The following is a 13,135-nucleotide window of genomic DNA, read 5'->3' as shown; positions in this document are numbered from 1 at the left end:
CTGGTGACTGCCCACTGATCTGGAGTGTGGATCCACTCTAACCAATTTATAATTGGAAATAACACCCCATCTACTCCATATCTTAAATTCATAATATCAGGAACATATAGAAACATTGAATCACTCTGGATCCTTTTCCAAGCCTTAGAAATGATGAAAACAAAACGACATATCAGAATAGACCCGGATTAGACCTAACAACAAAGATGCCATTCTTTCGCATAGATAAAGTCCTTATCAGTGAGGTTGGCCTGCTTAAGAAAGTTATCCAGCTCAATTTTTGAACTTTGGGCACTGGTTTGGGGTCTGTTTGAGTTCTAGAGCTCAAGATATGAGTTTTACAAAATGACTACAGATCTGATGGAAAACGGAATCGTAGCCACCCGTGATTCCTTTTTGGCTTATCCATCCTTCTCCCTTTGAAACACATTTTAAGATGTGTTCATCATCCAAATTTAGTCCCCATGATCATGGAGGTACTAAAAAGGGTTAGGTATCATTAGGATCTTATTTTACCACAAGATTGTAATAATAATCAACATGAAAATGAACATAAAGCACATAAAATTACCATACTCCCTTTAGGGTTTCCATGATCTTTTGCAACATGTAATCCTATAGATCCATCATCCACATTATATGGGGTGAAGATAGGATCTTGAGATGATGTAATCCTATAGATCCATCATCCACCTTAGGCACATATTGTGCCTCGAACCTGTCCACAAATTGGGCCCAAGACATTAATAACGGTATAAAAATCAAGTCAGCACACGTGTGAAATAGAAGTAGTCACAGTCTATGTGTTGTGCAAGTATCACGCCATGTAATTAGGAATTCAGGTGTAAAATCCTCTGTATAAATACTCTCTATGTAATCTTCAATAACACAACAAAAAATTGAGAAATTCATATCAAATTCTTACTTATTTTATATGGTATCAGAGCTTCAGTGATTTTTTTTTTCCCGTATGGCTTCCAATCCCTCTCTCCTTGGCCTTGCTGCCAATTCTTCTGCTCTAAACTTTCAGATTCCTCCAATTAACATTAAATTAGATCGCAACAATTACTGTCTGTGGCGAACCACCATCAAATCGGCTCTAGAAACCTTTGAGCTTGATTCCTTTGTTCTTTCGCCTGACCCCCCCATTGAAATTATTTCCACAACTGATGAAGCGAGTGTCACCACTACTAAAACAAACCCTGATTTTACTCTGTGGAAGAAACGCGACAAATTTGTGCTCCTTTGGATCAGGTCTACACTCTCGGAGAGCTCTCTAGCCGTTGTAGCTAGATCAACTTCATCGCACCAGGCATGGGTTGCAATTGAGAAAACCTAGCAGGCTCAGACTTCGGCAAGAAGGATGGCTATGAAAGGGGAACTTCAATCTCTGAACAAGGGGTCTTTGTCGATGTTGGAGTACATTGAACGGAAACGTGCGATTGCCGATTCACTAGCTGAGAATCTCAAACCTATTTCCACTGAAGACCTAATTCACTATATCCTTATGGGCCTTGACTCTTCCTATGGGCCATTTATCACGGCCTATATGGTCAAAGATGATCCAAGTTCAGTTGACGATCTTATTGGCATGTTGCTTCAGGAAGAAGCTCGATTAGAGCAAGACCACCTTCGGCAATCCATTCCTGCTCCATCCCCTACATCTGCTTCTACTACTATGGCCCTCCATGTCCATCGCCCCTCCACTCGCAATTCCACTTCGTCTGGATCTGGTTTCTCCATGAATCAAACCCCAAGCTCTCGATACAATGATAACAGGAGACGCCGACCTCACTGCCAGCTCTGCAATAAACCAGGTCATGAGGCGCTTGATTGCTGGCAACGCGACAACCACACCGACTATCCCTCACGTTGACCAAATCCACGTCATTCTCAACGACAAGTCAATCTGGTAAATCATCACAGCCCATCTACTACCTATGATCCGTCGTGGTACTTTGATACAGGGGCTACTGACCATGTTACCTCTGATTCTATGAACCTTCACAATGTTGAGGAGTACAAGGGCGCTGATAAACTTCAAGTCGGAAATGGTGAGAACCTCTCTATTTCTCATATTGGCTCATCCACTTTGCAAAATCTCAAGTTACCCTCAGTTCTTGTTGTCCCTGACATAACCAAAAATCTTTTAAGTGTTTCTAAACTCACTACTGACAATAATGTATTCGTGGAATTTTGGCCTTCTCGTTGTCATGTAAAATCTTTTCAGGGCAAATCGCTTCTCAGCGGGGACATTAAGCAAGGTCTGTATCGACTTCCAAGCCAGAACAATAAAGTTTCCTCTTTCCACAATAAGCAAGCCTTATCTGGTGTTCGCACCACCCTCCATGGATGGCACAAACGCCTGGCTCATCCCAATACTCCACTTCTTCGGAGACTTCTCTCTATGTTCAAGTTGCCTACATCTTCAACCTACTTTCCAGCTGTCTGTGATGCTTGTCAATTGGGCAAGAGCCACCGTCTACCATTCACTCACACACACCCTAGTTCCTCTAAACCTTTTGATTTAATTTACTCTGATGTCTAGGGATCATCCCCTTTATTCTCAATAAATGGAAGTCGTTATTTTCTATTATTCGTTGATGATTGCACAAAATTTGTTTGGATTTATTTTTTGTCCCTTAAATCCCAAGTGTTTGATACCTTTGTAAATTTTAAACAAATGATTCACACTCAATTTAACTGTGAAATCAAGAGTCTCCAAACCGATTGGGGAGGAGAATACCGCCCTGTGTCCACCTATCTTCACAAACATGGAATACACCACCGCATCTCATGCCCTCATACCCACGAACAGAATGGGGCGGTGGAACGTTGTAATCGTGTTATTATCGAAAAAGGACTTACACTAATCGCTCAATCCTTTCTCCCTCATATCTTCTAGGAACACGCCTTCAAAACCGCCACCTACCTTCACAATCGTACCATCACCCCTGTTCTAGATTACTCGTCATCGTATCAAAAACTATACTCCAAAAATCCAAATTATCAATTCCTTAAAACTTTTGGATGCTTATGCTACCCATTCCTTCGACCTTATAATCCACACAAAATTGATTATCGGTCACTTCCATGTGTTTTTATTGGATATAGTGCCTCACACAAAGGCTACTTATGTTACCACATTCCTTCTGAACGTATATACATATCAAGACATGTTGTCTTTAATGAGGAAGAATTCCATTATGCTATGTACCCCACTCCTCCCTCCCTAACTCCTTCCACTAAACCAGTGGAAGTCTCCTCACCCACTTTTTTAGAACAGGTAGCTGCATGTGCACCTCCATCTAGATCATCGCCTCCACATACTTTTCCTAGTACACCCTCCTCACCCACCCATCCAATACCTCAGCCTACACCTCAACCAACCTCACCATCTCCATCATCTACTCCTCATTATCAAAACTCCACCTCTAGTTCTAGAGCTCGTGCAATCTCTATCCCTTCTTATTACAAACCAGCCCCCAACACTAGACACCCTATGCTCACTCGTGCACGTACAAATTCATTGAAACCAAAAACCTTTCTCGCACCTGTTTCTACCGCCTTGGTTCCTGAACCATGCACATACAAACAAGCAGTTAAACACACAGTTTGGCAAGAGGCCATGCAAAGTGAACATGATGCCCTTATAAAAAATAGAACATGGTCCCTTGTCCCTTGTTCTACTAATGTTAATCTTGTGGGTTGTAAGTGGATTTACAGGGTTAAACGCAACTCCGACGGAACTGTTGAACGGTATAAGGCGCGATTAGTTGCTCAAGGATACAGTCAAGAAGAAGGTGTCGACTACTTCGAGACCTTCAACCCAGTTATTAAGCCTACAACAATTCGCCTTGTCCTCTCAATCGCAATCTCAAAGGGCTGGTGTATCCGTCAATTAGATATCAACAACGCCTTCCTCAATGGCGAGTTAAAGGAAGCCGTATACATGCGCCAACCCCATGGTTTTGAAGATGCCACCAAACCTTCTCATGTCTGCAAATTACATAAAGCCTTATACGGTTTAAAGCAAGCTCCAAGAGCTTGGTTTACTCGACTAAAATCCTACTTAGTTACATAGGGTTTTTCAGCATGTCACTCTGACACATCACTGTTTGTTCATGCTTCTTCCTCTGTTGTGATTTATATTCTTGTCTATGTCGACGACTTAATCATCACATGCACTAATGAAGATCTCATTCAATGGTTGATAAATCGGTTGCATCAAGTGTTTGCACTGAAAGATTTAGGCAAATTAGCATTCAAATTACACGAAATGCTGTAGGCATCACCCTTAGCCAAGAAGGATACATTCGTGAGTTACTGTCTCGCACCAACATGTCTGCTGCCTCTCCTATTTCCACTCCAGCAGATCCTTCCTCCACTCTTGTTCTTGATGGTGAGCCATTTCATGATCCAAAATTGTACCGGCAAGTTGTTGGATCCCTTCAGTATGCAACCATAACCCGTCCTGATATTACATTTGCGGTAAACTGTGTTTGTCAATATATGCACTCTCCTACTAATCTTCATTGGCAAGCAGTCAAACGGATACTCCGGTATCTAAATGGGACGGTTGATTACTGCTTACACTTCTCCCCAACCACTAAAACCTCTCTCTTAGCTTACTCTGATGCTAGTTGGGTTTCAGACAAAGACGACAGCCGCTCTCAATATGGTTTTGCCATTTATCATGGATCCAATCTTATTAGTTGGACCTCTCACAAACAGAAAGTAGTTGCAAGATCCAGCACCGAGTCTGAATATCGAGCATTAGCATACACTGCTGCAGAATTAATATGGCTCAAACAACTATTACATGAGCTGCATTTTCCCATTACAGGCCCTCCTCTACTTCTCTGTGACAATGTTGGTTCCATCTTCATGACGAAAATTCCAGTAATTCGCACCAGGTCTAAACATATCGCATTGGATTTTCACTTCATTCGTGAACAAGTTGACTCTCAACAGCTTCAAATTACACATGTTTCATCTGTTGACCATCTAGCGGATATATTCACAAAACCATTGCACAAGGACAGATTTCATCAGTTATGTCACAAGCTTCGAGTACAACCAGCACATCAGCTTGTAGGGGGGTAATAACGGTATAAAAATCAAGTCAGCACACGTGTGAAATAGAAGTAGTCACAGTCTATGTGTTGTGCAAGTATCACGCCATGTAATTAGGAATTCAGGTGTAAAATCCTCTGTATAAATACTCTCTATGTAATCTTCAATAACACAACAAAAAATTGAGAAATTCATATCAAATTCTTACTTATTTTATAGACATGGCCCTCACTTCTTTTTCGTTTAATAGAGCGGTGATGGTGTTCCACCTTGTCTTTCCCCCTTTTCGCAACCGATTTATGGCGATCACTACGTTGTACTGGTTCGGACACTTAATGGTCATGAAGGCGCCCTTAACATCTGACACCCAGTGCTTAGCAGCAACTGGGTCAGATTCACCGTTCCAAAAAGGAGGGCTACACTTGCTGAACTTCTCGAAGTAGTATGTCGAATCTAGAATGGGCGGAGCCGGTAATGCTCCCCCGGGAATAGCTACGAGGCACTCATCCAGAAGAGCACCAACTTGATTGATTATGTCATTGGTCACACCTGGGATTATTTTGTTGAAAGTGTTATTTAATTCCTTGGCGACAATATCCCTAACTTGCTCCATTTGGAGCTGATTAAGTCGAGCAGGCAGAGCCATCTGTATCCATAGAAGAAGGAAAATATTTAGAAATAATTCAGTCTAGTTATTTCTAGGAAGACGAAACACTCAGCTTGCGAAAAAATTCTTAACCTTGCCCAGACCCGAAACCGGCACCGATGTTTCAAATAGTAGGGGCCCTTCTACTACCTTCCAGACAAGTTCCAATTTCGCATTCGCGTCAAGTTTCAAAATTTCCAGTTCGCTCTAGCCATTAATTTTACAACTCTCTCACATGTTAACACTAAATAAGTGTGTATTCTAACATTTTAAGACTAAGAGAATCCAATTCATAGTCAACAATTTAATATAAACATTTAACATAAGAAATAAGGCTTACTTGGTTGGCCGACTGGCACACCGCAACATCTTCCACTACTAGTCTTCAGAAGGTTTGAAAAATCTTTTAAAAAGAAAATAAACTCTTATAGAGCCTCAAATTTGAGTCTAGAACGTCCACAAGAATGCCTAGTTCCCTCAAACAATTGAAAAAGTCATAACGGCTAAATCAAACTGGAAATTTTGAAACTACATTGCCATTCTATGTACCGAGATTCGGGAATTCGTTAACATGAAGGAGTTCCCGACTTTATCCGCGATCATGGATGCAGAGAGGAGGAGGGAAATCGAGTTGCAGACCCAGTCCAAGAGGAAGGCCAATGACACCTCTTCCAAGACATCCAGAGATTCCTAGAAAAAGCAAAAGCAGGGTGGTAAGTCAAGGTATGAGTACATGCCGTCGGTCAGGGCGAGAAAAATCCGTTGATATGCTACAACTGCAAAAAGCCAAGGCATCATTGGAAGAATTGTAGGCTCCCCCTGCGAGTGCAGTTCCTCAGATTACTTCGCTGTTCTCGTATGCTATCACTACAATGAGACGGTACACAAGAAGCCCGAATGACCGAAGTTGAAGGCTGTTAAAGGAGACATGGGTACAAATCCCGCAATTTCATCGTCGTCTAAGGGACCCACTATGGTGACATGAGGTCGTGCTCACCAGATAACTGCGGAGGATCCGGTGATTACCTCGATAGTAGCAGGCAAATTTCTTTTTTCCTTTCTCTCCACCCTTGCATTATTTAATAAATGGTAGTTAGAATTGTCTAGATGATTGTATGAGGTGAATCATGCACTTATTTGCTAGATTCCGAGCCTGTTGTTGTTATGTTTGATAGCGGTGCTACCCATTCTTTTGTATCTCACACGTTTATTAATCATTTGGGGCGTAATATTGGAAAATTGGCTCGCCCAATGGTTATCGAAGTTGCCAACCATACTATTTATGTCACCGATGTTTATCGGGGTTGCACTCTTGAGTTTTCTGGAGTTGAATTTGTTGGATTAATGTCTAAGCCCGTAACCATATTTGGTAAATACTTGACCCAGTTACGCATGGTCCTTTTGGGTTGCCTTCACCAAAGCAACTTGAATGGAGAAATAAATAGAGAAAGAGGTTATTATGATTTATTAATATGTTATAAGAATAATCTATTAAAGGAGAAATCATATTTGTTTAATTAATATTGGTCAATAATTAATTAGGAATTAATTTTGTGATCAACTGTAATTAATTAAACTAGAGGGGCTGAATTGTAATTATGTGATAGTTGTAAAATAAGGCAATGGTTATCCTTGGAGAAGGGTGGATGAATTCAAGGGATTAGATATCTTTGAAATCGTCCATATGGTCCAAGAGATAAGGGTTATCAAGGCTTATCTTACGGTTGCTTGGTGGGCAAGTAATTGGATAAGGATAAGGACTGAAACCCTAACCCCAACCCTATATAAAGACCCCTAGGCCTTAAGAAATCGCCCCACTTGCTTGTAAGAGATCCCTAGGCTGATTTCTACCTCTCCCCTTCTCTCTCTATAGCCTTTCCAAATGCTTGTAGTGTTTGTGAGCCATTAGAGGCACTACACTTGTGGTGCTTGCTTTCAAGACTTAAGGTTTGAAGATTTAAGTTGTTATTACAATATAACAACAAGAGGTGTGTGATCTAACCTTATATATGAATTTCAAAAATAGCAACATACTTTAGGGTTTTATTCACGTGTTCATAAAGTTGTATATGTAATAGTGAAAACATAGATCCAAATCTAGGGTTGCATGCACACATAGGATTGTTTGTATAAAACCCATCAGAATTCCCCATTGATCTTATCCCTATTGCGATGCAAGAGTTCTGTGTTATCATAGGCATGGATTGGCTTGATGTGTTTGATGCGGAAATCCACTATTGAAAGAAGCAAGTTCGTGTTCAAAAACCTAGAGGTGGAGAACTAATTATTCAGGGGGACATTGCCCGACTGGCCAAGGCTTCTTGCTCTTCTGCTATAACACTAGATGATGTTCCTATCGTTTCCGACTTCAGCGATGTCTTTTCGGAGGAACTCCCTGACTTGACACCTATTCGGTAAGTGGAATTTAGCATTGATATGGTGTCGGGTGCGACTCTGGTAGCTAAATCTCCTTACCGTTTGGCACCACCTGAAATGAAAGAGATCCAAGATCAACCTCAAGAACTAAGTGATAAAGGGTTTATACAGCCAAGCTGCTCGCCTTGGGGTGCTCCTATTCTTTTTGTGAAGAAGAAATATGGATCCCATCGAATGTCTATTGATTATAGGGAGTTAAACAAGCGCACGATAAAGAATAGGTACTCGTTGCCACGTATTGACGATCTTTTCGATCAGCTTCAGGGAGCGTCTTGGTTTTCCAAGATTGATTTACGTTCCTGTTACCATCAGATGCAGGTTCGTGAAAAAGACATTGAGAAAACAACATTTCGTACTCGTTATGGGAATTTTGAGTTTTTGGTGATGCCTTTTGGGCTCACCAATGCACCAGCAACATTTATGGATCTCATGAACCGGGTGTGTAGCCCGATGCTTGACCATTCAGTCATAGTGTTTATAGATGATATCTTGGTCTATTCTAAGATCAAAGAGGAGCATGAGCAACACCTTTAGGAGATTCTGGAAATTCTGGCAAGAGAAAGGCTTTATGCTAAATTCTCAAAATATGAATTTTGGTTAGAAGAAGTTCAATTCTTGGGGCATGTGGTAAACAAACATGGTATTAAGGTCGATCAAGCAAAGGTTGATGTGGTTAAACAATGGAAGATTCCAAAAACACCTTCTGAAATTTGCAGTTTCTTGGGTTTAGCCGGTTATTACCGAAGGTTCATTGAAAATTTCTCTAAAATCGCCTTGCCACTCACCCGATTGACCAAGAAATCAGTGAAATTCATTTGGGGCCTAGAGAAACAGTTGGCATTTGATGAGTTGACGAAACTATTGTGTGATGCTCCAATTTTGGCCTTGCCTGATGGGTTTTAGGATACAGTGGTTTACTGTGATGCAACGCTTCACGGTCTTGGTGTCGTGTTAATGCAACGAGACAGGGTGATAGCGTATGCTTCTCGACAGCAGAAAACCCATGAACGAAACTACCCCACTCATGATTTGGAGCTTGGGGATATTGTTTTCGCTCTTAATATTTGGAGACACTATCTCTATGGAGTAAAGTGTATCATATATACTGACCATAAGAGTATGAAATATTTGTTCGAGCAGCGGGATTTGAACATGAGGCAGATCAGATGGTTGCATGTGGTAAAAGATTATGATTGTGAAATTCACTACCACCCCAGTAAAGCAAATGTGGTAGCTGATGCTCTCAGTTGTGAGAAGATTGGGAAAGAGTTGCCTAAGATGGAACGAGACGGGCGGGGTTTGTTGACTCGCTACGGTATGGTTTGGGGTCCATATACCGGGGGAAATCAGAAAACCCTAATGGATGAGTCTCATAAGTCAAAATTTTCTATCCATCTTGGTGCTACTAAAATGTATTGGGACCTTCAGGAGGCTTACTGTTCGCATGGAATGAAAAATGATGTGGCTCGATTTGTGGGAGAATGTATGGCCTGTCGGAAGGTCAAGGTGGAACACCAGAAACCACATGGGAAGTTGCAACCATTGGAGATTCCTGAATGGAAATGGGAGCATCTAATCATGGACATCATTACAAAACTTCCTATAACTACCCGAGGAGCCGATACGATATGGGTGATTGTTGATCGTTTGACTAATAGTGCTCACTTTCTGGCTATAAAGGAGAGCTCATCGGCGGAGAAATTAGCCGAGATCTTAGTTCGGGAGATTTTATCATTACATGGGGTGCCCGTTTCTATCGTCTCCGATCGGGACACCCGATTTACTTCTCGATTCTGGAGGAAGTTTCAAGAGGAATTGGGCACACGATTACATTTTAGCATCGCCTTCCATCCGCAGACAGACGGGCAGAGTGAGCGGACGATTCATACCTTGGAGGACATGCTTAGGGCATGCGTGATTGATATTAGGGGCAGTTGGGATGACCATCTACATGTAGCTGAGTTTTCTTATAATATTAGCTATCACTTGAGCATTAAGATGCCTCCGTATGAATCCTTGTACGGGATAAAGTGCATGATGCCCGTTTGTTGGGGCGAGATTGGGCAAAGGGTACTTGGGAATACCAAAATCGTTCTACAGACTATGGATAAAATCCAAGTGATTCGGTATCATTTGGTCACAGCGAGGAGTCCTCAGAAAAGTTAGCCCGATAAAAGATTCTCCAATCTTGAGTTCCAGGTGCGAGATTATGTGTTGCTCAAAGTCTCCCCCGGAAAGGTGTGATTCGATTTCGAAATCGGGGAAAGCTCGAACCCTGATTCATTGGACCCTACAAGGTCATAACTCGTGTGGGAAAGGTGGCTTACCATTTAGAAGTGCCTGGCGATCTTAGTCTAATTCATAATATGTTCAACGTGTCTCAGTTACGAAAATGCGTTGTTGATAAGACCGCTGTGATACCATGGGATGACATATAGATTGACGAGCATCTCAATTATGTTGAGAAACCAATCGCTGTTTTAGAACAAAAGACGAAAGCTCTCTGTAACAAGACTATAAACCTGGTTAGGGTGCAGTGGAAACATAGGAAGGGTTTGGAATGGAATTGGGAACCGGAAGGCGAGATGAGGGCTCATTATCCGGATCTGTTTCTAGGCGTTGACTTCGAGGACGAAGTCCATTCTTAGTCAGGGAGAGTTATAACGCCCCGGTTTTTCTCGGTACGTTTAGTTATTTTAATTTAATTATTCTTGTAACCTTGGGTTAATTTATTTAACCTAGGTCTGATTTCTTATGTTATTGGACTCTTTTGATCATCTTGTAAACTCCTTTTTATTGAAGACCATGGGCTATGGGCATATTTTCAATGTCCATCTAGTAAATAGTACTTAATGTGTTAATTGAGTCATTTGGAACACACACAAGAAAAACACTCTAAACCCCCTACTCTCTCTCTCTCCCTCACACCGTCTTTCTCTCTCTCTTTGGGATCAAGAGCAGAAAAGGGGTTGTTTTTTGGAGCTTAATTCTTGTTCATTTCCATCCTTGATTCATATTGGTATGAACCTCCTTATCATTTCTTACAACTTGATTCATAACCTTGTTCTACTTTTATGATTTAGTCTTCACTTCTACTCCTTCTAATTTGATTTGTATCTCTTTTGTTATTTGCAAAGAATTTTATGTTATACATCATCTCAAGATCCTATCTGCACCCTATATATGGTGGATGACAGATCTAGGGGATTACATGTTGCAATAGATCATGGAAACCCTAAAAGGGAGAATGGTGATTTTATGTGCTTTATGTTCATTTTCATGTTGATTATTATTACAATCTCGTGGCAAAATGAAATACTAATGATACCTAACCCTTTTTAGTACCACCATGATCATGGGGACTAAATTGGGATGATGAACGCATCTTAAATGTGTTTCAAAGGGAGAAGGATGGATAAGCCAAAAAGGAATCACGGGTAGCTAGGATTGTGTTTCCATCAGTTCTGTAGTCATTTTTTAAAACTCATTCTATGTACCGAGATTCGGGAATTCGTTAGCATGCAGGAGTTCCCGACTTTATCCGCGATCATGGATGCAGCGAGGAGAAGGGAAATCGAGTTGCAGACCCGGTCCAAGAGGAAGGCCAATGACACCCCTTCCAAGACATTCGGAGATGCCTAGAAAAAGCAAAAGCAGGGTGGTAAGTCAAGGTATGAGTATAGGTCGTCTTCAGGTCAGGGCGATAAAAATCCGTTGATATGCTACAACTACAAAAAGTCAGGGCATCATTGGAAGAATTGTAGGGCTACCCCTGCGAGTGCAGTTCCTCAGATTACTTCTCCTGCTCCCATCTACTATCACTGCAACGAGATGGGACACAAGAAGCCCGAATGCCTGAATTTGAAGGTTGGTAAAGGAGACGGGGGTATAAAGCCCGCAATTGCATCATCTTCTAAGGGACCCACTATTGTGACACGAGATTGTGCTCACCAGATGACTACGGATGAGCCGGTAATTACCGGGACAGTGGCAGGTAAATTTCTTCTTCTTTTTTTTTTTCCTTTTGCTCCACCCTTGCATTATTTAATAAATGGTAGTTAGAATTGTTTACATGATTGTATGTGGTATATCAGGCACTTATTTGCTAGATTCCGAGCCTGCTGCTATTATGTTTGATAACGGTGTTATCTATTCTTTTGTATCTCGCGCGTTTAGTAATCGTTTGAGGCATAGTATCAGAAAATTGGCTCGCCCAGTGGTTGTCGAAGTTGCCGACAACCGCACTATTTATGTCACCGATGTTTTTCGGGGTTGCACTCTCGAGTTTTCTGGAGTTGAATTCCCTATTGATCTTATCCCTATTGCGATGCGAGAGCTCTGCGTTATCGTAGGCATGGATTGGCTTGATGCGTTTGATGCAGAAATCCACTGTCATAAGAAGCAAGTTTATGTTCAAAACCCTAGAGGTGGAGAACTTATTATTCAGGGAGACATTCCTCGCCTGGCCATGGCTTCTTGCTCTTCTGCTATAGCACTAGACAACGTCCCTATCATTTCCAACTTCAGCGATGTCTTTCCAGAGGAACTCCCTGGCTTGCCACCTATTTGGCAAGTGGAGTTTCGCATTGATTTGGTGTCGGGTGCGATTCCGTTAGCGAAATCTCCTTACCGCTTTGTAGATAAGATTCCAAAAACACCTTCTTAAATTCGTAGTTTCTTGGGTTTAGCCGGTTATTACCGAAGGTTCATTGAAAATTTCTCTAAAATCGCCTTGCCACTTACCCGATTAACCAAGAAATCAGTGAAATTCGTTTGGGGCCCGGAGCAGTAGTTGGCATTTGATGAGTTGAGGAAAAAATTGTGTGATGCTCCGATTTTGGCCTTACCTGATGGGGTTGAGGATATGGTGGTTTACTGTGATGCATCGCTTTAAGGTCTTGGTGTTGTGTTAATGCAACGAGATAGGGTGATAGCCTATGCCTCCCGACAGCTGAAACCCCACGAACGAAACTACCC

The 13,135-nt window shown here is 41.6% G+C and overlaps 2 protein-coding genes across 2 annotated transcripts; both read left to right on the top strand.

Moving 5' to 3' along the window:
* The first annotated feature begins 1,363 nt into the window (after window positions 1–1,363).
* On the top strand, window positions 1,364–1,876 carry LOC145047032 (uncharacterized). Its single transcript, XM_078995276.1, has one exon. The coding sequence runs from the start codon at window positions 1,364–1,366 to the stop codon at window positions 1,874–1,876; it is 513 nt and encodes a 170-aa protein (XP_078851402.1).
* A 10,113-nt stretch (window positions 1,877–11,989) lies between these two features.
* Window positions 11,990–12,824, top strand: LOC145047031 (uncharacterized). The gene is made up of 2 exons (XM_078995275.1): window positions 11,990–12,152; window positions 12,253–12,824. The coding sequence occupies exons 1-2, from the start codon at window positions 11,990–11,992 to the stop codon at window positions 12,822–12,824; spliced, it is 735 nt and encodes a 244-aa protein (XP_078851401.1).
* Window positions 12,825–13,135: the final 311 nt, after the last annotated feature.

This window comes from Lactuca saligna, chromosome 5 (assembly GCF_052625555.1).
Source record: "Lactuca saligna cultivar CGN05327 chromosome 5, ASM5262555v1, whole genome shotgun sequence".
In the NCBI taxonomy this organism is placed as follows: Eukaryota; Viridiplantae; Streptophyta; class Magnoliopsida; order Asterales; family Asteraceae; genus Lactuca; species Lactuca saligna.
The sequence above is the reverse complement of the archived record's forward strand: the minus strand, read 5'-3'. Positions and strand labels throughout refer to the sequence as shown.

Excerpts from the sequence above, each read along its gene's own strand:
- LOC145047031 (XM_078995275.1), top strand. The coding sequence starts at position 11,990 with ATGGGACACAAGAAGCCCGAATGCCTGAATTTGAAGGTTGGTAAAGGA. Across the intron at positions 12,153-12,252 it reads AATTACCGGGACAGTGGCAG|GCACTTATTTGCTAGATTCC; the intron begins GTAAATTTCTTC and ends GTGGTATATCAG.
- LOC145047032 (XM_078995276.1), top strand. The coding sequence starts at position 1,364 with ATGGCTATGAAAGGGGAACTTCAATCTCTGAACAAGGGGTCTTTGTCG.